The 23,369-nt window shown below is 40.0% G+C and overlaps 1 protein-coding gene across 8 annotated transcripts; it reads left to right on the top strand.

Moving 5' to 3' along the window:
• The first annotated feature begins 764 nt into the window (after window positions 1-764).
• Window positions 765-23,369, top strand: LOC148017339 (zinc finger CCCH domain-containing protein 28-like). 8 transcript variants are annotated; one of them, XR_015687849.1, is made up of 13 exons: window positions 765-1,129; window positions 13,094-13,186; window positions 13,431-13,473; window positions 13,661-13,765; window positions 14,649-14,747; window positions 14,929-15,018; window positions 15,111-15,233; window positions 16,526-16,579; window positions 16,898-17,000; window positions 17,199-17,296; window positions 17,388-17,558; window positions 19,794-19,883; window positions 20,059-20,708. XR_015687849.1 is itself a non-coding variant. In XM_087662586.1 (12 exons), the coding sequence occupies exons 1-11, from the start codon at window positions 891-893 to the stop codon at window positions 17,553-17,555; spliced, it is 1,215 nt and encodes a 404-aa protein (XP_087518712.1). In that variant the 5' UTR covers window positions 765-890; the 3' UTR covers window positions 17,556-17,558; window positions 23,034-23,369. The 8 variants fall into 8 exon arrangements, 7 of the variants coding, with proteins under 7 accessions (XP_087518712.1, XP_087518710.1, XP_087518708.1 ...); XM_087662586.1 differs by lacking the exons at window positions 19,794-19,883; window positions 20,059-20,708 and adding an exon at window positions 23,034-23,369; XM_087662584.1 differs by having other exon boundaries at window positions 19,794-20,709.

Genomic DNA, 23,369 nt, shown 5'->3' on the forward strand with positions numbered 1-23,369 from the left:
TTTAGATAACTTTTCACTTGGATGATTTTTTGAAAGTGTAAGCACGTGAATTGCATAGTTGTATATTGAATTGTTCTATGGACTATACCTTAGGGTCATGACAAGTCATTGCAATTAGGGCAAATGAGCCAATAAAGAATCACCCATCAATAGTATGGCCACATTGCACCCAATTTAAAACCATTCAATGAGCAAGTGTTGTGTACTAGGAGTCTAAAAATCATATTTGGAATGGATAAGGTGATTAGTTGAGACTCCATCAATTGAGACATCTACATGTGTTCTTATTGGTTCTCTCTTGTAGTATCACTCTGGTGATGTTAGCCAACAATGAGAATGCTTGATCCTCCTCTAAATTGTGCTTATAGTGGAGCAATCACACTATCAGATTTTCATTGTGCTCTTTCCATTTGAGTGAAGTGCATGATTTTTCCACCTGGACCTAGAACATTGTGAGATTGAAAGGAAGCTAGGTTACCTTGCTACAATGTCAGCCCCTTCACCTTCGTGTACAATGCCAAATGCATTCAAAATGCCAACAATAGGTAGTGACGTTGAAGCATAGCGTAATATTTGAAACCACACACCCATGAAACTCAAGGCACACTCAAACGACTTGAGTTACGGTGCCATTGACCAATGTGTGATTCATATTAGCATTAAACTGGAGTTTTTCATGGTTGGGTGAAGTGGAACATGAGTGTTTCATGGTTTGGTCATTATGTTTGAGGATTATTATCAGTTGTGTGTGTTAAAGTCGCACCCTAGGGACTGTTAAGGCCCACTAGGTAGTATTAGCAGGGTGGTTCTGTTCTTGGAGTACCAGCGTGTTTTCCCTTTCTTCTCTGTGAATCGAACGTGCCTGCGCAAGCAGAGAGAGAAACAGAGAGATGGCGACGGAGGAGTCGGACGGGGCCCCGTCTTCCTCACCATCACCATCGCCGTCCCCTTATGACAAGAAGCAGCCGCAACAGGAAGAAGAGCACTCCAACGGCCAGCATCAGGCCAAGCCCTCCAAGCGCTCCGACCTCATCCTCCCTGTCTGCCGCGACTTCACCCGTGGTCGCTGCTCCCGGCCCGTCATTGAGTGCAAATATGCTCACCCCCCTCCCAATGTCGCAGTCGACGGGTAAGCACATCAAAATTGACCCCTCCATGATGGCTCGCAGGCACAGGGATTTTTTGCTTGATATGCTTAGGCGACTGTCAGAGAGAATTGCATGGTGCAATTGCCCAGTAATTGATTGCTTTTGTCTTTTCTCCTTTTGTTGAAAGCCTGAATTGCCCTTATCAATCACCCAGTAGTTCTGATTGCAATATGAATGCCTTTTAAAACGAGGTTTGAACTGTTAGTTTGAATTGCGTTTGATTTCTATCAAGGAACACGCCTTTGGTTGGCCATAATGTTGGAGTCTAGCAGAGAGCCCAAGAAGTGACAGTCTATAAACCTGTTGTGATCCACAATGGCTGGATTAGAAGTTTAGCAAAGTTCATCCGTGCTGTTGCATGCATAGCTTGCACATTCTTTGATCCAGCTTAAGCCATGTCAAAATGCAGTTGTTTTTGGTATAGTTAAGGTACTCAAAGGGAATCCCAGCTGTTTACATGAAAATTGAGCTGCTCCATGGTGAAACTACAGCTGTCTCTACAGAATTTATGTGCTGTTTTAGAGGACCAATAAATACCCTGGTACCAAATATAATAAGGACATCGTTGTGACAACAATCCAAGTTCTGTTGTCCTAAGATCAGATAACAAATGTCATGGCTTGTGAAGACACCGGTCTCACCTCTTCTAAGATACTCTTGATGTCTCCAACTTCGAATGCCTTAGTTACACTCAAATATTTGCACATTGGGGCAAGAAGAGAGGATAGAAACATTGGAGAAGGAAATGTGAAGTTGTGATTTTGAGTGAGCTCGGCACTATAGAGTGGGTTTGTGGGCGAGCTTGCGTTTGGAGTGGTGTTGATCTAATGTTTGCATTATGGAGCTAGAACTATGGCAAATATAGAGAAGAAGCCTTGAGTTGGGAGGGATGAGATTACTACTAAGAAGTTGGAACTTATAATACTATTTTCTTATGGGCCAGGAGGGTTTAAAACCTGATCGCTGAAAAATATGTTTCAACCTTTCTAGAAACGCCTTAGAATTGCACACCATTTCTTGGCTAGGGATATTGTGTTTCATGCAATTATGTTGGGATAAAACATGCTTGAGTGAAGAGACCAAGAAGCAAGGTAATGGTGGAACTTTTCACCCCTAAGACATGTCACCCTTGAAATGTTGTGTCTCGGGATGTTTTACCCTTGGGTAGATCCTGAATGAAACACCACATGAAACGGCAAAATAACACATTAGAAAAAAGGCAATCCTGAAGTGGCCAAAACGTTTTAGAACCAAAACGTGTTTTGAGATTGCCTTTTTATCTTTTAGGTTGAGAGTTTCAAAAAAGAAGTTTTGGTTTTTTTTAAGGGGCTTTTTGGGGAGGGAGGGGGCTTGAACTTTACCCAACTATGTTTCTATTTTCCATTGATGGGCAATGTGCTTTAGTTTCAGCTTTCATTTATAGCCTTCAAAGTTTACTTTTATTGAATGTGTTTGCATGCTTGTGTCTCTCATTAAAGCCATCTATAATGAGAGGATGCATGGAGTCACACATAAGATTTGCATAACTAAGAAGGTTGTACTAACTCTTAACTCTTGCTAGCTACAAAATAGTGAGTGTAATGGGTATGCTTGGCAATGTAAACGTGTTTATGTTTCCCTATTTTCGAAACTCTTGGTAAGTATGAATATTGCGTTCACATGTCTTTAGTAAAATGTGTTTCATATTTCATGCCTAGTGAAATGTGTTTTATGGTTGCCATGCTATAAAGATGGAAGGGGAAGAGTTGAGATCTCTGCTATTGTGAATTGATATGAAACACACAACATACGATTTCATCGGTGCTTGATTGAGGTGGGTGATTGAATTTGAGTTGAGGATTGAAGATTAAGTGGCTTAACTTTAGACTCTTAGGTTCGAGGCAATTGATACGATTAAGTCATTCCTTCTTCGAGTGGCATAGAGAGAAGGTTAGCTTTGACACAGAGTCCTCGTTTGCCAATTTGTTACTAAAATGGCTCATGTAGAAAAATATTCAATAAAGACAGCCTGCTTGATAAAGACAACCTAGGTATGGAGTCTAGTAAGGCCATGAGCTGAGAGGAGTTGAGAGCCCAAAGTTGGAACATGTAAGACTTCCAAAACGGAGCTCGATGATAGGTAGGCTATAGTGGCAAAGTGCCAAGATCACTAAAAGGGATTGAACAAATGTCACAAACAGTAATGATGTTAGCAATTCGGAAAGCTCATGTGTGAGTTTGACCTATGTCGGGCATAGCTAGGTTATTTAGGCATTTTAATATGGTTATTATGATGCTTATTTGGGGCATTTTATGCTGGCTGACCAGCATTAGATGTTGACTGACTTGCCCCTATTTTGGCATTATTTTCTTCTTTATATATGCAGCTCCCTCCTCATTCAGTCACATCATCACCTATAGGTTCTATGGAGAGAGGGAGCCGGCGTCAGTGCCTTGAAGCTAGAGACTCACTATTGTACATGTCATTCTTGCGTTTGGTATATGGATTCCATTTTCCGAGCACATCTTTGAGTTCTCTTCTTTTGTAGTATTCTTCCTTTTCCTTTCTCTTCTATCTTGTGTTTAGTAGTTTATTTCAGTACTTGTCTATGCTTCCATTGTTGTGCCATTTCTGATATGGTACGAGATTGTAGAATCTAGGTTCTTGCTGCAATTTTTTTATTGATTATAGGTCTTTCTTCCCGCTACTGATCAAGCTTGCATTTTTAAGACCAACAACTTGCGTTTTCAGCAAGCTGGATTCTAGCATGCAATCATCGGATGTATTCTCTCTCTATATATCTTCTCTTCTTCTTCTCTCCGGATGGCTCCTTCGTGCACTTCTACAATTAATAAGTTACATGAACCTGACTATCTTACATGGAGTGCTGTGATGAAAGCTTGGCTTGTGCAGAATTGGAGGATTGAGTACATTGTATGTGGAGTTATTTCTCGGCCTCAGTGTTCTTTTTCTCTTTCCGAAGATTTTGATGAGGACAACCATGAGGAAGCTGTGCTTACATGGGATTCGACGATACACGTGCGTATTCTGCACTACTTCAGTGTATTTCTAAAGAAGTTCTACTGGGGGTTATCTCTTGTTGGACATCACTAGAAATATGGTCGAAGCTTCAGATGTTGTACGAGGCACCTTCCCCATGTGTGCAACGACCCTTTATGGACAGCTTCAGTAGATGAAGTTTGAGCCGACGGACACCATTCATTCATATTTGCTTCATGTTACACAAGTACAAGACTAACTTTAACACATGTAGTTTGCCCTTCGAGAGGCACATCTAGTGGGAACGATACTCTACAAGCTCCCCCCGGAGTTTGGAGTGACCAATGCTTTGTCGGCGTAGACATTCTCTACATTTGTGAACTTTACACTTATTCTCGATGCCTTTTGAGCATGAGACATCTTTGTATCTATAGGGGAGGCTTCCATTTTATTATGGAGGTTCTAGTGAGGCCTTTACAGTTTTAGAGAGGGGTGCTAGGAAGAAGAAGTCGAAGGCCCAATGTTATCACTATGGTAAGAAGGGACAGTTGCGGAAGGATTGCAAGGAGTTAGTAGTCTTACGGAGGAAGGAGAAGAAGAACAGGGATGCGGACTCCTTCGTCGAGTCATCCTCTTTCTTAGACTTCGACCTTGATCCTTCGGCTAAGGCGAAGTCCAAGGTGCGAAGGGGATACACGTCTTTAGATCGAGGGAAGGGCTTAACTACCCCTTCCTTTGCTGCTTCTAGTCTAGGTGATGTGGTCATCTCTAATGACTCTCCAATGCTAGAGCGCGAGTGTGAGAGGGTGGTGAGACAGGATAGTGGAGCCTCGTCTATACAGGTATACAAGTGCACAGGTTCTAGAGAGGGACGTCCTTGACACGTTGACCAAAGTCTGGCAGGTTCAAATAAGGGAGTTGGGAATGATATCCAGGTTCATGATGGGTTGTTTTTTTGATAGAGAGCAGGGTTGGCTCCTAGTGCGAGCTCACATGAGGGGACACTTTGGTAGTCTTGGCCAAAGGCAGGGAATCCGTGGTCACATATATTCAACGGTATTTTTAACAAGCTGATCTTGTATGCTATTGTGAGACATTGTTGACGGACATAGAGATCTATTGTGACTCTTCTCTATTTTTAGGAGCTTGTACAATTGACATCGACATCAGGTTCTCTCCGAGACACCTTGGTGGTGGCTTGATCACCCATTGCTTGGGTATCCATTGTTCTACTTTGGTGGTTCTTTGTTGCATGAACTATGATTAGCCTTTATCATTGTATCATTGTATCATTGTATTGCATTAGATTACCCATGATCTGAGAGAGGTGTTAGAATTTCAAACAACTCATGTTTGAGTCTAACGTATGGCGGGCATGGCTAGGTTATTTGGGCATCTTATTATGATTATTATGATACTTATTTGGGGCATTTTATGCTGGCTGACCAGCATCAAATGCTGGCAGACTTGCCCCTATTTTGACATTATTTTCTTATTTATTTTCCCAGCTCCCTTATTTAGTCACATCATCACCTATAAGTTCTGTGGAGAGAGGGAGCCAGTGCTAGTGCCTTGGAGTCAGAGACTCACCATTGTATGCATCATTCTCGGGTTTGGTATATGGATTCCATTTTTCAAGCACATCTCTGAGTTCTCTTCTTTTTCAATGTTTTTTGTTTTCTCTCTCTTCTGTCTTGTGTTTAGCAGTGTATTTAAGCACTTGTCTATGCTTTCATTGTTGTACTACTTTTGACAACCGACCCTTTGATGGACAAAGATCTTGTAGTAAATCTTATTGAGAAGTCATATGACTCGCAGTATCACTATCAATAAACCAAGGCTAATTGATAAAGAAGGCTTCTCTATCTCATAGATGTGAAGGAATAGGGATGCGTGAGGAATAGTGAAAGGAGTAGAGGAAGGCTCGGAGGATTTAGCTCCATCCTTTGATCCTATACGAAGGCGAGTGTATTTCTTCCAACACTTTGGGGATGAGTGGCGTTCCCATAGTGTGGGCATTTAGGCTTGTTCGAATTTGTGTCATAGCTCGAGGAAGACTTTGAATGTTTAACTTGTTTTTTCTTTTTCTTCTTGTTCTTACCCTTTTTGTCCTTGTTGCCCCCTCTTGAATCTACAATAAAAGCCTTAGTAAGATTGGATTTACTATCACTAATCTCTTTGAGTCTCTTTTCGTGCTTCAAAACAAGCGGAGCTAGATCTGCCGATAAAAGAGTGTCTTGAACCTTGGAGGTAAGCGAGCTAGTGTAGAAGACGTCATGCTTGGGAGATGGCAACTAAGCAACGAGAATCATCGCTATGTTCTTGATGAAATCGTCCTGCCAAGCTATACAAGCTCATATTGCATGCCCTCCATCTTGTTGATATGATCTTGCATAAAAGGGAAATCATCAAGAGAAAGCATTCGGAGTTTCTTCTCTATGGTGATATAGTGGGTAAAGGTCTTTTGATGGTAGAGAGAAGAGAGCTTCGTCTACACCTTCACTATAGTCTAAAGTTTGGACTTCGTGCACATATATAAGGATAGAATCTTGTAAATTCATAAAAAAAAAGTATCACACTCTAGAATTGAGCTGATCCCAAGGATTGCTTGTGTGAAGAAATGCTCTAAATGCAAAAAGCATGAAACCAATCCTACGACAAAGCAAAGATTGATAAACTTAGAACACAGTTAGGGTTAGGGTTAGGGTAACTCAGAGATAGTGAACACAATGAATAATAAAGTGAATGAATAATGAATATACAATGCTCGTGCAACAAACACACTATGTAGTGAATATTGAGCCTCTAACTCTTTTATCTTTGGGATCAAGGTAGAGGTTATGAGCTATAGAGTGTGTCATACTCCAAACAAATCCCAAATCACAGCAAAGGTAGCCTCCGAGTGTCGAACACTAGCAAACGCAGACAAGGAAGGCTGGATTTGATGTAGACGGTAGTGGATGAGAGAGAAAGCCTAAAAACACAAGTACCTGAGGAGAGAGAAAAACTAGGCAATAGTTGCTAGGTGCAAATGCAAATGTTAGAGGTGAGAGAATGTTAGGTGGCAGCCAAAAACTGCAAACATAGCATGTTTTGGGTTGTTTAAGTTAGGCTAATGCATTTTTTAGCTCAACACCCCCTCTTACGCTCAAAATTAAGCCATGAAAAATAAGCCCTTGATATAGATTTTCTTTTATCCCGAGACGTCCCACTCCAAAGCAGGTAGAGAATTGGGCAAAGGGTGCACGTTGATTGCCCAGTGACCTACCAAGACTACAGAGGCGATGGTTATCTTACCAAGGGAGCCCAAGTGATCTTTCCACAGAGGCTAGGGTATGGGACTAGGGATGTGCGTCGGTTGCCCCGAGGCCTACCAAGTCCTACAAAGGCAAATGAAATCAACAATGAAAATTTTGATTGTTTTTTAGGGCTTTTGGTGTGATTTGTTCAAAAGATTGAGCATTGAGTGCGGGTTTTGAATCAATATTTGTTCTATCGAGTCAATGTGCCCCGAAGTATGGGAAGAATGGATTCCAAATTGTAGCAAAGGCGGCCTTTGAGTATTGAACACCAGCAAATGCAGCCAAGGAAGGCTGGATCCAATGTAGACGATAGTGTAGGAGAGAGAGGCTTAAAACGTAGGTACCCGAGGAGAGAGAAATTGGGCGACAGCTGTTGGGTGCAAACGTAAATGTCAGAGGTGAGAGAATGTTAGGCAGCAGCTAGAAATTGCGAACACGACATTCAGAGGAGAGAAAATCTTGGCGACAGTAAACAGTAGGTGGCGACAACATCCAATTGCAAGTCGATATCACCCAATTGTAGGCAATAGCTCCATAGGCTTGGCGATAGCAACATACACGTGCAGAAGGCTGGAGCCAGGCACCAGATGGTAGCAGGTGGGTGGTCGAAGCTTTGACCGTGATGTCCTATGCGAACGAGGTGTGGGCAACAGAGTTATGGCTCCTGAAAAAAATGCAAAAATGAGTTTAAGAGAGAATGGTGGGCTGCATGGGTATTTATAGAAAGCTTGGGGCACCCAAATTAGGATTTTGCATATGGACACAGTAACTCTCTAGGATGGCGTTTCTTTTTAAAATAAAAGGTTTTCTTCATTAATTAAGCATGTTTTGGGGATGTTTAAGTTAGGCTAATGCATTTTTAAGCTCAACATCCCCTCTCAGGCTCAAAACCGAGCCATGAGAAATAAGCCCTTGATGTATACTGTCAGAGGACTTATGAGCCCCAGTGGTTAAGAACTCGACGAGGAGATGCCGATACTCAGCCAACTTGACTTTCAAGTTATCATTGTTTGTGATTTTGTAATTTTGGAGCTCATGATCCAAATTGATGCGACTGGCCCTATCCCAAGCCGCATAGCGGCCTGTCAAGTGTGTCCAACCCTCGAATGCTGAGTCGAAATGTTGAAGCTGAGAGTGAAACTCAAGCAACAAGCCCTGCCTAAGCTCAATAATAGCGGAGGCGTTATGATCCTTCCATGAGCAGACAACCTCATATGGAACAAGAGCGAGGTTAGGTTGGGGTTTCAACCCCTGCACTAAATCCCATAGGTTTTGAGAGTTTAAGACATGCCTCATAAAATTTGACTAACTGGTGTAGTTTGACTTGTTGAAATGAGTCTTGCATTAAATGCATGCTTGGCGGATGAGGTACTAGAACCATGAGGTGTTTGGGAAGATGGATAGATGGAGGATAAGATGGTAGTGGTGGTGGATAAGAAGTAGGAGAGGGTTAAGATGGATAGGCAGAAATAGATTGCTGATGTCCAATGAGTGCTGATTGTACCGAAACGGACATAGATCCATATGATACCATAGGTGTAGGTGGAGGCATTGGGACATAGAGTGCTGATTGTACCAAAACGGACATAGATCCATATGATACCATAGGTGTAGGTGGAGGCATTGGGACATGATAGCCTTGTCCAAATGTTGGATGGGGCACTACAGAATGATCTGATGGTCCACTAGGTAATGCCATAGAGGCAAACTACGATACTAAACGATCCTCACTCAAAGAATACCCTAGATGAGGGAAAACTCAAAAGTGTGTGTGTAGGAGGTTGAGCCTTCATCACAGGTACACCACACGGAAATGGGTATGTAGAGGTCCTAAAGGCTGTGCCTAAATGTATAGAACTCCTCGGTGCGGTGTGTGGCGGATAATGTGGTGCACTTAATTGAGGCTGAAAGGAATGTGTAGCGGAAGATGGAGGGATAGGTAGGAGCCCAAATGGATTTGTAATAGATGATGTTGTGGGAAACATCATAGGTTCCTTTTGTCCATTAAATGCACTAGATGAAGATGTACCTACTCCATATTGACCATGAGAAATAAAATCATTTGAAAGAAAAGGAAAGGTAGGAATATTTACAATTTCTTTTAAGTTTTTAAAGCTTCTTACCTAGTTTTGAGCTCATGAAGAAATACATGTCTTCCTTATTACTCTCAAACCAAAGCTTGTTCTGAAGAGTCCCTTCTTGATGACCGTCTCTTGATCCAATAGAAAATACAGAATCGGTTGGCATAGAATCTAATAACAGGGTTCGTACTCGGCATTGGAGAAAAGAAGTATTGTGGAAATGATGAGTAATCCGAGCTAGGTTCCACTTGCAGATGGCTAGTCCATAGTGGAGATTTCGAAGGTCCTGCAAGATCATTAGTTCTGTGCATCGAATCTAAATGAGAAAACTCAAGCTTACCTTTAGCCTCTTGTTGAGCTCTATACATAAGGATGAGATTATACTTAGCAATAGAAATTTTATATGGTTTGTGGACTCGATTGTAGTTCGATGGTTCTTTGCCCATGTCAGATCGGGCAATATCAAGCTGGGAGGCCCACTCTTGATCGTTTCTGTCCATGTTTGGCTATAGCGATTGGAGCGGTGTCGTGAATGTGTTTGAAGTCATATGACCCTTTTATTGTTCTTGCTTTCACAAATGAGCTTTTCGATCAAAGGCCAAGGTTTCTCATAGAGTACCTAGCTCTGATACCATGTGAAGCAATTGTATAATAAAGCATAGATTGATAAACTCAGAACACAGTTAGGGTTAGGGTTAGGGTAACTTAGAGACATTGAACACAATGAATAATAAAGTGAATGAATAACGAATGTACAATGCTCATTCAGTAGACACACTATGTAGTGATGAATACTAAACCTCGAACTCTCGTATCTCTGGGATTAAGGCAGAGGTTATGAGTCGTAGAGTGTCGTACTCCGAGTGGATCGTGAATTGCAATAAAGGTAGTCTTCGAGTGTCAAACACTAGATGCAGCCAAGAAAGGCTAGATCTGATGCATATGGCAGTGCAAGAGAGAGAATGACTAAAAATGTAGGTACCCGAGGAGAGAAAAACTGGGCAATGGTTTTAGGTGCAAACACGAATGTTAGAGGTGAGAGAATGTCAGGTGGCAGCTAGAAACTGCAAACGCAGCATTTAGAGGAGAGAGAAAATCCTAGCGATAGTAGACAATAGGTGGCGACATCATCCAATTGCAGGGTGACAACACTCAACTGTAGGCGATAGCTCCACAGGCCTGGTAATAGCAGTATACACGTGTAGAAGGTTGGAATTAGGCTCTACAGGATCGCGTTTCTTTTTAAAATAAAAGGTTTTCTTCATTAATTAAGTATGTTTTGGGGCTGTTTAAGTTAGGCTAATGCATTTTTTAGCTCAACAGTTTGGCCCATTGCAGGGTTCCTCCAATGGACAAAGGATTGGGATAGTAACAAAGTCCCACAATAAGGTGGAAAAGGAGCACTTCCTCACCAAAAGAATCATTCTATTCCTTTGGGCTTTTCATCCAAATGTTGGGCAAATCTTTGGCATATTCCAACAACTTGAGTCCTCCTTAGATGCATTTATCCCTAAGTTAAGGCTGAAGTAGAACTCCAAAAGGATATAAACAAAGCAACTATATGATTTCTAGGAAAGCACTTCACAAGAATTAGCCTAGAACGACAAACACATATAGAACGTGTATAAAATTGCTAAGGAGAAATAAGGTTGTGAGAAACCAAGGAGTATTAGCTTTGTTTGCTGGATGAAATTGTTGTAGATGGTTTGATATTGCAGCAATGTAGATCTTGCCTCACTTGATTGTGAACAATATTGCAATTTGCAATTTCTACTCTGCTTGTGTGGTGAAAGTGAGGCAATAGGTGGTTTCGTTGTTACCTTGCAGAAATGCAACCTCTTCTTGCTTTGTCCACTCAAAGTGGAGCCTCATACTTCCAGTAGAATGCAGCCAACTTTGCTGCCTTGTGTGGATAAAATGCGGTTCTTGAGAGTAAAAATGCAGTCTCCCGTTGTTGCTTGATGAAGACAACCTTTTGCTGCTGTTGCTTGATGAATGCTGTCTCTTGCTGTAGTGTTTTGATGAAAATGCAACCTTTGGATGATGCGCTCTGAAACCAGCCTTCCTTCTCAAGCCTTCCTTCTCAAATAAGGTGGTAATAACCTCATTTAACAGTAATTATAGCAAGCAATCAATTCACATAAATTGAAATGCACACTCACCTCTTCAATTTTTGGACAATGGACAACGTGTTAGCCCCAAAATTGGCGTCCCTTTTGGTATTTCTTTGTCTTTTATTGCAAATGGATGGAGTATACTAATGCAAGTACTGCTTGTTGTCATTAATGACCGGCAAGCTGTCAAATCAATTTGCCCCTTGGTTTGCTCAAGGATTGGCCTTCACCCTACTCCTTGTGAGACAAATTTAGCCCCAAATTTGATATTTGTTGGTTGGCCTTTGGAATCTCTGTAAAATTCTTCAATTTCAGCTGTTGGAATTCAAGCCTTAGGCCTTCAGTCTTGGGCATGCTTTTTGAGGTAGCTTCAAAACCCTAATTTTTGTTGTAAATTAGGGATTACAGCAGAGATTAACCAAAATCTCCACCTTTGATGACTCAAATGGTTGGATTTTTTTGAGATAACTTGAGGGATGGTTGGAGGATGAGAGAGAATGCTAAAGAGAGAGAAAATTCACACTTCCATTATGAGAAAATGGAAGAAATCAGCTACTACCCTGTCTAGACAGCCATGAAAGTGGTCTCCACTAACGAAACACCTTGAATATGATGTTGCTTGGCTGAAACAGCCCTTGAAATGCTGTCACCTACTGTTGTAGGCCTTCAAGAAGTTGTTTCCAGCTTCTAGGCAGGTCTCCAATTCTGTAGAATAGGTCAGCAACCTCTCATCCCTCTCCAACAGCCTCCTGCTCTCTCACAATGGCTCTCTCCTTTGGATGATTAAAAAGCAAATGGGGTTTGTGTTCTGGCTCTGATACCATAAAGGAAACAAAAAGCCATAGATACTTGCACACTCTCATTCACTCAATGGCAAAGGCAAGAAACTCACAAGTCATTGGAGAGGAAAACAGTGCTGAGATTTAATAAAATGATGCCATGTATAACTGATGGGACACCATGAGTGTGCCACCAGAAGTGTCAATGTGCCAAATGGAGCTGGACCAAATGTCTGAAGCATGACAACTATGAGTCATCTGATGAAAATTTTGTTTGCTTGGGCTCAAAAGGAATAAAAGTAGAAAAGGAACCAAAACAGTAAGATGCATCCCCGAGGCTCAGCTGTTACACTGTCAAAGCTGCCCATCTAAGTATGCAGATGTAGCTCATCCAATGAACTGCAGGGCTATTTTTGCATCTTCATGTGGACCATCTGCCAATGATTTTCTGGGTGTTCAATTTCCAAAATCCAAGATGAAAAAGATAATACATGGATTAATTGTTTCTTCTGTTTGTGAGAATTACAGGTCACACAGAGCACATTCTCCATTTATTTGACTGTCACTTGTGATAACCGAGAATAGCGTGTTAGATAGATGTGAAGATGCAGTTAAGTATACTCCTAAGGTCTGTTATTTTGAGATCCCAAGTGTCCTTTATTCTTATGTGATATATATGTTCATTTCAGAGATGAAGTCACAGTTTGCTTTGATTCACTTCGAGATCGCTGCATTCGGGGCTATAATTGCCGATACTTCCATCCTCCTCCTCACTTGCGGGCGTAAGTTCTTGCATTTGCTTTGGTTTCTGAACTGTTTTCCATTTTTTGCCTTGTCTGCATGAAGTCTTCACTGTCTGTTGTAGCCTATTCAAAGCTACATACAGGTCAGTCCACTTTAAGCACACCTTTAGTAGGTTTCTATCTTCTACCGTGTTTTATGTCCTAACAATGTTAATTCTTGAAATTAGAAAATTTGTGGATTTGCTGTAGTTGTGCAATGTTAAATTTGGTGTCTTTATTTCAGGAAGGTGCAAGAAGCTGTGGGGATCCAGGCACCTAGGGCTCCTGTAAGTTAGTTTAATGGATAAGGAATAATTGTTTTGTGGCCGTGAAGGTGCAAACTTTAGCGAGTTAGTTTAATGGATAAGGAATAATTGTTTTGTGGCCGTGAAGGTGCAAACTTTAGCGATATTTCATATCGATATGGTTTCTACCGCTTTATATTAAGATTCCGTTCCTGAATTTGCAATTCAGGTTTGGTCTCATGACAGTCTCAATGGTCCACAGATGTCACATTTCCCTTTTTCAAAGGAGGCAGGGCCAGCAGTACAAAAGTCTACAGTCAGGCCAACGGTTGAGGTGAGATTTGACAAAATGTGTCATTGATAAACATGGACATTTCTACATCTGCTGGAATTGACATTGAGTTCCTGTTTTGATTAAATTTCAGCCCTCTCAGTCATGCTCAGAGTAAATAATATGACCATAAGTCATTCATGGCTGATGTATAAATGTTTATCAAGGTTCATTCATCAATCAAACTTTTCTCTTGCAGCCTCTTTACGCCACACAGTGTATAGGGGACAAACAGCAGTAATTTGGGCCATGAGTTTAATGGAAGGCATTTTCTGTCTTATACTATGAGCTTATAAGAGGCACGGGGTTGTTTTGAAATGAAAATGTGGCTGTAAAGCTGGTTAGCATTTTAATTTTATTTTGAAATGTTCTGAGGAAGTTTTCATCAAATGCTTGGAAAAGCAGCATCTGCATGCGTATGATTTTCTGCTGCCTTTGAAATGAGCATCATTGTGCTGGAGATCTCATTATGCTATGATTTTTTGTGCACCTTAAAACACCAGCAAAGTATTACGAAATTAGTCTCTCTGCCATCTAAGTGGGATCTCTGCGAGGATCTTATTAGCTGCGAGTTTGAACTTTGGCTCATACAGTTTACTTGATCGGCACCAGGGTTTGAGAAGGAGGTTGGTAGGTAATGTGCAGTTCAATCATGAGTAGTGATTAAGTGCACAGGAGGCATTCTGTTTCTTCTTACGGATTAGGGAGGAATGGTTAAAAAGAGAGAGTAAACACAAAGGAATTTGAACACAGTGAGTGAGCTTGTGAGACAACTATTAATGTGCATGCTGGTTATGAGAAGGGTTTATAAGTGGGCACAGCCATTCCAGGTCCTTCTTATGAGTTAATGAAGATTCATCATCTTTTGAACTGCTCTTGCTTGTAGGTCTGCAGGGACTTTGTTAGGGGACGCTGTGCAAGGCGTGCAGAAGAGTGTCGGTATGCCCATCACACACCTGCAAGTGGGGATGCGGATTATGCTGTTGTAAGTCAAGGCTGACATCTATAGGCATTTGTTTTCTCCTTCACACATGTGGAGTATGAGTTCTATGTGAAATTTTCTTTCTTGATAATTCTTCAGATGTTTTGGACGGATGCCAAATGTAAATGAAGCAATATGAACATTGGCATCTTTGTTAAGGATGCTAAATAATCTTTGACTGCAGGTTTGTCAAGACTATCTACGTGGAAATTGCCAGAGGCCTGTGTGTCGCTTTTTCCATGTTCCCGATCATCTCAAAAGTCGAGTAAAAGATGTATGTACGGCTCAAAGTGATGCATTTTTCGAGGTGGCAAGTGGATGTTTGCTGGGTTTCTAATTAATGTCATACAATTACTTTCTGTGCAGCGGCCAGTTGGGTCTGTCTCAGCTGGTAGTGACCATGCTCACCAGACAGCAGATTTTGGCGGAGCTTATGGCTATGCAGATTATGAAGGTGCTTATGGTTACAATGGAGACACATACCAACAGGTAGGGCTTTTTTATGATGTTCCCTGAACAAGGTAAAGGCAGATCGCAAATTTCCATTTTTCAAAAGGCACCAATTGCATGGTTGACAGCTGAGATAATCATTGTATGAAACTCCACACATTATTTGAATAGATACTGATATTTAGAAATAGCTTGATCATAGTTTTGTGATAGTTCAAGATGGATTGATTACCCAGGGAAATTGCTTTAGTGAAATTTTGGAGTCTCAATTTTCAATAGCATCTTTCACATTTGCCATGCTGTCTGCATACAAAATGGAGAAAGGATGTGAACAGTGCAAGATTTAAGGGGGCCTTGAGTGAGTCGAAGTTGCATATGACTGAGCTATCCCAAAGAACAGTCTAGTCAGGGACTTAAACTGGATTTCTTTCCCCAAAACAGAAGTTGCCATGCAAAGCAGCCTGTTTTACAGTTGATTATCTCCAGTTCTCTTTGATGTGTTACTTCTAGAGTCCATTTGTCTTGTTCATTCTCCTCCTACCTTGTGAGCAGATCATGGTCCAATCAAGATGATCAAGATGGGCTATGAAAGAGCTTCATGCCAATAGTGTAGACAGTGGGAGTGTTGAGATGACTGAAGAGAGTAGAGTTGGGGGGGGGGGGACACTAAACCTAATGTCTCTTCACATATTCAATGGTGGCTGTCCAACACTTCATTCTGTGAGCATTAGAATTGATGAGATTGATAGTTCTCAGGAAAAGTTAGGGTTGGGCACAAAAATGTTTATGCTGATTTATAAATATTATGTCTTAAAGCTTGTAGCCTAAATTCCAAGCATAAATCTGTATTGAAAAATAACAATAATTTAGATTTAAGGTAAATCGTTATAATGAACATGGAAAGCTTAAAACATATCTTGAAGCTTGATGAGCTCAGGAATATTAAGAAAAACCTACTGAATGTAAAGATAGAGAAGTAGGTGGTCAGAAATTATTCCCTAGAGGTCTCATTTTGCCATAGGATGCATGCTTACTTAGTGTGGAAGGTTACAGAGCATGCATTTTTGCATTGAGCTTGTTTCCCTGCTATTTGCCTCCACTTACATGTTGTGGGGTGGGTATTATAAAAGTTCCCATTTCATCAACTTTTGAACTTTTAAGTTTTTAGTGTGGAAGGCATTGACTGGTATTCGCCTCTGTTCAGAAATTTTGGGGTGGGTAATATCGAAGTTTCTATGTTATCATCTTTTGTACTTGTGTTGTTATAAGTTCTTTTTCTTAATACATTAGTGCAGCAATGAGCCAAGTTGTTGCACTTTCTTTTGGTTCAGGCAACCAAGCGTTTGCGCATGGATGATTATTATCTGGAGCAATACTACGATTACGTAAGCATTCTGATTGACCTAGGTCACCATAACAACTTTGTTAGTTTGTGGTGGTACCAAATGATGTGATGCTTCTTGTCTACCACTGCTGTAGAATTGCCAAACTCATCGTATCTGGTTGAGTCTTGCATAAGTATTGTTGGTCTATTATTAGAAACATGAACTATTGTGTGTTTTATGTATTGCTTTGTTGTTATAGGGCATGCTCTTCACAATTTATGGACACCTATGTAAATATTCTAGCTGAAATTTCAGCCTGGGAATCTGCATGCTTCTGCCATATGTGCTACCTCATTTATTTGATTGGTGTGGGAACAGCCTTATGGACAAGGACAAGGAGGCCCCTTATATCAAGCTCCAGCAATCCCTGCACCAGCACTTGTACCACCATCAGTTGGAGATTCTCGGAAATCACTTAAAGGTGTGATGTTTAGAAAAATTTAACTTAATGGGCAATGTATACATGTTGTTGTGGAGGGGGGCATGCTGTTGTGCATGTCTTGAGGTGATGGAGAGTGTGTGGATTGGCTTTATGCTATAAGCTTCTGGTATTTGAAAAGTATGTTGGCTTACTGTTTATGATGGTGCAGTTGATGGTGGCCCATTAATTGTTTTGCAGATGAGGACAGGTTACCTGTTTGTAGAGACTTCTATCGCAGGGGGGACTGCTTGAGGGGTGATGGTTGCCGATTTGTTCATCCTGAACCACATATTGAAGTATGGCTTTCTGCAGTTGTCTCTGTTTAATAAAGATGCATTTTGTTGTCTTCTTTTAAACCACTCATACCATTGTCGAGTAAGTTTGCAGGTAGTAGATAACCATGTGACAATATGCCGCGATTCAGTTAGAGGAAGATGTAGTCGTGATCGCTGCCGTTTTTATCATCCGGGAGGTAAACATGCATACAAAACAGAAACTGGTGATATTGATGCTGAGGATAATCATCTTCACAACAGAAAAGCCTCTGAAACATAACAGGTATGCCAGCTGCCAAATATGATTAAGTTTTCCCTCATATTTCCCAGATGTAACTGGGCTAAATTTGTGTACAAGACCATAAAATTTGCACAAATGGTTGCATGGCATTCATGTTAAACGGTGCAGTTCTTGCAGAATTATTCTTTCTCTAAGGTGCTTGCCTTGGCTGCGTCTTTGCTACAGCATGCTGCCATGACCTAGTGCTGCGCAGTCCTCTTGATGCCTATTGATTACTGGGGTATATGCTGCTGGACATACAATGCACTATGTTCTGTTCTTCCGATCGATTAGTGGAGTCAGGTCTGCAGCTTTCAGCTATTGTGCCTATTGCAAGTTGGTGCAGTGAACAAAACAGAATGGACTAGGCGCTTTTTTTGGCTTCTGTGAGGTTGCTGTTGTTTTTGTGCCTAGATTCATTCAGCAAATATATTGGCTAAGTGCATCCCTGGAGGTTGTGAGTGCTGAATGAGCTTTAGGGAAGCTTGGGTCTAGGTGCTACAAAATTTATGTGTGTCCAGAAGTACGCTCACTACCAGCAAAGATTATTTTTAGATCTGCAAGTCTTCCCCTTACTACACTAATGCAGTAAGTTGGGTTGAGCTGTTTCTGTGACTGGAATTTACTATGGTTCAGTGATCTTTTTCAGTTGGACGAACTTTCACCAAATGCAAGTGCTATGCAAAGTGCAATTCGGTTATCTGCATGTGTAAAGTGCTCTTGTTTGAGGTCAGTCCATTGGGGTTAAGAAAATACCCTCTCATGTTTTGGTGCTTCTTTTGCCTGTTCCCTCCCTTTTACTCCATCAGCAATGTGTGCATGCTTGCTAGGACATGGGCGTACATAAATGGGTAGGTGTCATTGTTATACACAAGCTAAGGGAAGGGGTGATGTGAGATTTTAAGGTTGCTTGCTGACCCTTTGCCAACTGCATCTTGATATCAAGGGAGGGACTTCAGGATTTTCCTGGTTATCTTTTTTGCAGACAAAGTGAAGACATTGATTTTTTGTGCATATACAGCATAGCATGCCTTTCAGTGTAATCTCATCAGTGAATTCTGAGCATTTAGTTATTTGCTGCATACATGTGTGCGTTCTTCACGGGACTAAAATTTTGTATCTTCATGCAAAGAACCCACATTTCCAACAAATTGGGATAGAGAAACGCACACTGGAAATCTATTATTCCATGCTATGAAACTTAAGTGGCCCTTGTCGCAACTCATTTAATCAAGAACATTCATATACAGACAGCGCCAGTCAGTCTTTTTATGCACCTGTGTAGAAGTGGCATATGCACATGTAGGCATACAAGCAGGTGGGCAAGCAGATAAACACACAATAGGAACAGGCACAATATGCACAGGTCCATGCAAAAGAAGCACATGTACTGGATTGCTACAGAAGCCCTTCTGATTTACCAGTAATAATTATTTGTGCCTCTGGAAGAAAAACATTGCACATAGAAATTTGTTATCCAAAGAGATTTGTGGATGTGTAAATTGATGCTTTGTGTTCTTGCGATTGGTTTGGTCATACTTGTGGTTAGTAGCTAACTAATAGGCAGGAATTTATATAATTAGTATTTGTGGCTCGATTTGTTCTCTCTTAGAACTACATGCTTTCTTTCACATTGGGAGAAACTGATGTAATAAGATGGGGTGTAAGTAGGAAATGGGGGTTGACTAAATGTGTGGGAATGTGTGGTCTGACTGTACGATTTACACATTCTTAACCTAGTGTGAGCAGTGTTGTGATCAATGCCGTGAACAGTTATGTGGCCTGCTTTATTCTGACTGAAATTCATGTGTAACAGTTTATCTACTGAAACACTGGCCTGCTTGCATATTGGTAAATTTGGAAAAATATTGGCATTTGCTGTGCATACTTTTGTTGAAATTTTATTCCAAGTACATATCTAAGATGCAACCCTATTCATCTCCATTAACTGACATTGCAAGTGCGGATTTCTAACCCGGCTGCATGACATGAAAGGCAGAGTGTTTGTCTCGCTCAGGGGTTCTATTCTATGTATTCAGATAAACTAGGGTATGATGAGGGTGTTTATAGAGGAAGGTGATCAAAGGCTTTTTTATCTTGTGTGTTTCCCGACAAACTTATTTTGCATCTTAGCTCAAGTAAGGTGTTTCTGCATTACTAGCATTGTTGGGGCCAACTTAGTCTATGGGCTACCTTCAACATGGTACATAGATCTAATTGAACTTTTTGTTTTCTAAGGTTTGTCAATCAGGGTATAAATGGTTTGAACCATGAATACCTACTGGTGCTTGTGAAGTATTTGAGCGGGGGGGTCCACAGAGTGAAAAGGTGAAGATTGAATGAAAATGAGATTCTTTTGATCAATACTTAAGTATTTATGCTATCGAGAAATCAATTGGGTGGCTTAGTTTAGATAATGTAGGAAGTATTTCAATCCAAAATATTCAAGAAGGTTCATGTAGGGGTTAATTAATTGACATGTGGGTGATGCGATAATGGACAGTGCCCTGACTTTGCAACAATGCTCTTTGGATGGCATATGAATCAAGCTGAAATAAATTTCTAAGATTCGAAGAACTGATGCTAGACAAATTTCATGGGTTAGGAGATGCACATACGCTCATAGATAAGAAGATAAGTAGATGAGTTATAGATGGGATGCAAGGAAGTAAACAAAGTGATAGAAAGATGGCATAGATGGGTGGTGGTGTGTCACGATCTTGAGTGCAACAAGTATGCCAACAAGTATGTCATGGTCTTGAATACATTGAACTGCATCCAACCACAAAGGAGGTGACAATGAGTATGCCATGATGTTAATAGAACTAGGTTGGCTACTCACAAAGCAGGTGCCATTGCAAGATGTTTCAAACTTTAACATTTTTCTTGTCATATCCTTTAAGAGTAGCACTCTTAACTATCGTATTAGATGGCGGATGTAGAAGTGTTGTTGGATGTCGTTTTTTGTTTATATCATGTGTAAATAATTTGTTGGTGGTGACTTGGAGATGTATTTTTGTAATGAGGTGCTATAAGCTCCAACTTATGGGCAGTGTCAAAACTTGAACTTACGGACAGTGTAAAAACAAGTTTGAGTCTGATTCCAAGTGATATATATTATGTACAGAAACCTGGATATTTAATGAGGGTCTAGACACATGCTTTGATCCTCTCTCTCTCTCTCTCTCTCTCTCTCTCTCTCTCTCTCTCTCTCTCTCTCATGTGCGCACATATATAGATTTGCTATATAGAGGTGACCTTTGCTTGTATGCATGTGTTTGGATGTGTGAGTACTTTGCTTGTGGAAGCTCACTTTCATTGGTAGTATTGATTTGGAAGTGCAAGTATTTGTCTTGTGAGAGTTCATTTGTTAGTTACAATCGGGTATAAAAGGGATGCATTATGAAGCTCCCAAGAGGTCCATGTTTGCGAAAGATGAAACTCCTAAGAGGTTCATGGTTAAAGGGCTTATGTGCTTTGACCAGCGCAATGTTCCTTGTTTTTATGGGAATTTATTCCTAACAAGGTTCACAATTAAAGGGCTTGTATGTTTAGAGTAGTGCAAGACTAAGTATAGTTATGTTAAGGGATAGCTTAAGGGTGTATAATTGTATTGAAAAGCTTAATAAAGATAGAAAGCTAGTAAAGCGTGGCAATTCACACACCTAGAAAGTAAAGAGTCGATGAGAGTCCTATTGCTTATTATTGAAAGTTTAGGATGGTTTTGAAATGAATGGCCAACAAAAAATGCATTTGCATGAGTAATTGTAATGTCATTTTAACTTCTAAATATCGATATAAGGTTAAACTTGTGTTATATACCTCTTGCATGCTCTTAACCTCCCTCTTTTACCTTTTGAATTGCCCCTTGCCAAATGGTACGAGTCCACCCTAATAAATGAGTGTTAGCAACCATTTGATGTCCTTTATTGTGATAGGTTATTAAGTTTAGCATTGATGTGCAATCAATTGAGACAAGTTGCACATGTTCTAATGAAGAACAACCATAACCTTAGCACAATTATTTTGCAATCACAAGTATAAAACTCTTAGCTCTTAATTGTAAAATTTGCAAATCATATATAGGCTTATGGATTGTAAAAGGTAAAACATAGGGGATGAAATGCTAATAGGCATAAACAAATGAAGGTAATAGTTGATATTTATACATTCAATTCGTGAGACAAGACATTCAAGTAGCATGCATCGAAAGTCATTAATAGGACCTAAGATTGTATTTGAAGAGGTTGGTGCTTAGAATACACCCTTAATATGGTCGACAGAACTCACCCTAAGCCTATAGTAGATGGCAAGAGCTAGAGCTTTCACTATAGTAAGAATTAGTAAATAATCAAAAGGTTTTTACTTAATATAGAGTTGACCTATATATTCATTTGCCTAGCTCTATTAGAAAGTGTTAAAAGTAGTCGTAACCTAGTGTGAATGTTCTTCAGTAGGTCATAAAGCCTAGTAGGTTGCTTCATAACATGGTGGCATTGCACTTTTGCATCTTTTTGTCAAGAACTAAGTAGCAATAGCTATATCGCCATGGAGAAAAGTATAATATGAATAATTGAAGAGTTGCTTTATTGTTCAAATAAATATTAGCCCCCAAGGATTTCATGTCAACACTCCACAAAGCAACCAATCATTATTGGGGCAACTAGTTTTGAGAATGTAATGTTGTTTAGTTTCATTACTCTTTCAAACTTGTTAGCTTTTACAATTTACACCAAATTGAAGATGAAGATAATGTGAAGCTTTTGTATCTTAACATATTCATACATCCAAGCAATCTCTTTTAATCAAAGTTAACATGAGGCTTACATAATGTAGGTTCTAAAACATCATCTTAGCACCATGTTCATACATCTTAAATCATTAGTCATAATAATTTACCATCTCCATGTGTAAATGTGAAGTGCTTACATAGTGTATATGCCACCTTTTAATTATGTAATCCTTTTCATAGCATATAGCCCCTCTTTAATATTGCTAAAGGTTTAATCAATCATAATGTAAGTACAAAAATCTTCTATACTACCTTAAGGGAGAGTTTAGCTTTAATTAATAACAAGTAGGTACTTTGTTAAGTTGGAAAATATGTACGATAATTTTAAGAAGACCTGGAAAATAAAACTAGGCCTTATAATTGTTTATAGGACATATTTTGAGATTTGGAAAAATAAAAACACTCAATTTTTTGGATGTGAATATCTACTATGACTAGCAAAACCATGATATATCATACTATGGTAATTAAGCTGGATTTAATAATTGTTAAATCTACTCATACTAATCCATTGTGGATTTTTTTAAATATGCTTAGATGTGTTCATTATAAGTGTGTATGTGTATTTTCTATTCACTCCCTTTTCTTTAGATTGTTAAAAATAAGACTTGTGCAGTGCTATTCACTTGATTATCTCATCAATAAAATTCTAGTCTTACTATTTTGTTTTGTGGGTTACTTGACAGGCATTAGGCGAAGTTAGGATTTGAGATGTCCTTTATAGTTAGTAGAGTGGATTAGTGTTAATGAGAAATATGGCCAAATAGAAGAGAAAGATGCATATTTGAAAACTATCTCCTTGCTTTATAAAACCTCCTTTGGCACTTCACAATTGGGTCAAAGGATTGTACAACCATCTTGGGGAGATAATACTTTTCCTTTAATATGAGGCTCCATTGTTTAGGCACAATGATTCAAAGCTCAAAAGATATTGGATTTTTAATGGCTAACGAGAAAGGAGGCATTGAATGAGGAAAGGCTAAGAAAGCCTTTGGTGCCCCATCAACAACTAAAGGGTGTGG

This window comes from Lygodium microphyllum, chromosome 22, assembly GCF_053477565.2.
Source record: "Lygodium microphyllum isolate KBCC chromosome 22, Lygodium_microphyllum_v1.1.10, whole genome shotgun sequence".
Classification (NCBI taxonomy): domain Eukaryota; kingdom Viridiplantae; phylum Streptophyta; class Polypodiopsida; order Schizaeales; family Lygodiaceae; genus Lygodium; species Lygodium microphyllum.

Bases quoted from the DNA above. Each gene is read 5' to 3' on its own strand.
- LOC148017339 (XM_087662586.1), top strand. From the start codon at position 891: ATGGCGACGGAGGAGTCGGACGGGGCCCCGTCTTCCTCACCATCACCA. The intron at 1,130-13,093 runs GTAAGCACATCA...TGTTCATTTCAG, and splicing joins CCCAATGTCGCAGTCGACGG to AGATGAAGTCACAGTTTGCT. The intron at 14,748-14,928 runs GTAAGTCAAGGC...CTTTGACTGCAG, and splicing joins GGGATGCGGATTATGCTGTT to GTTTGTCAAGACTATCTACG.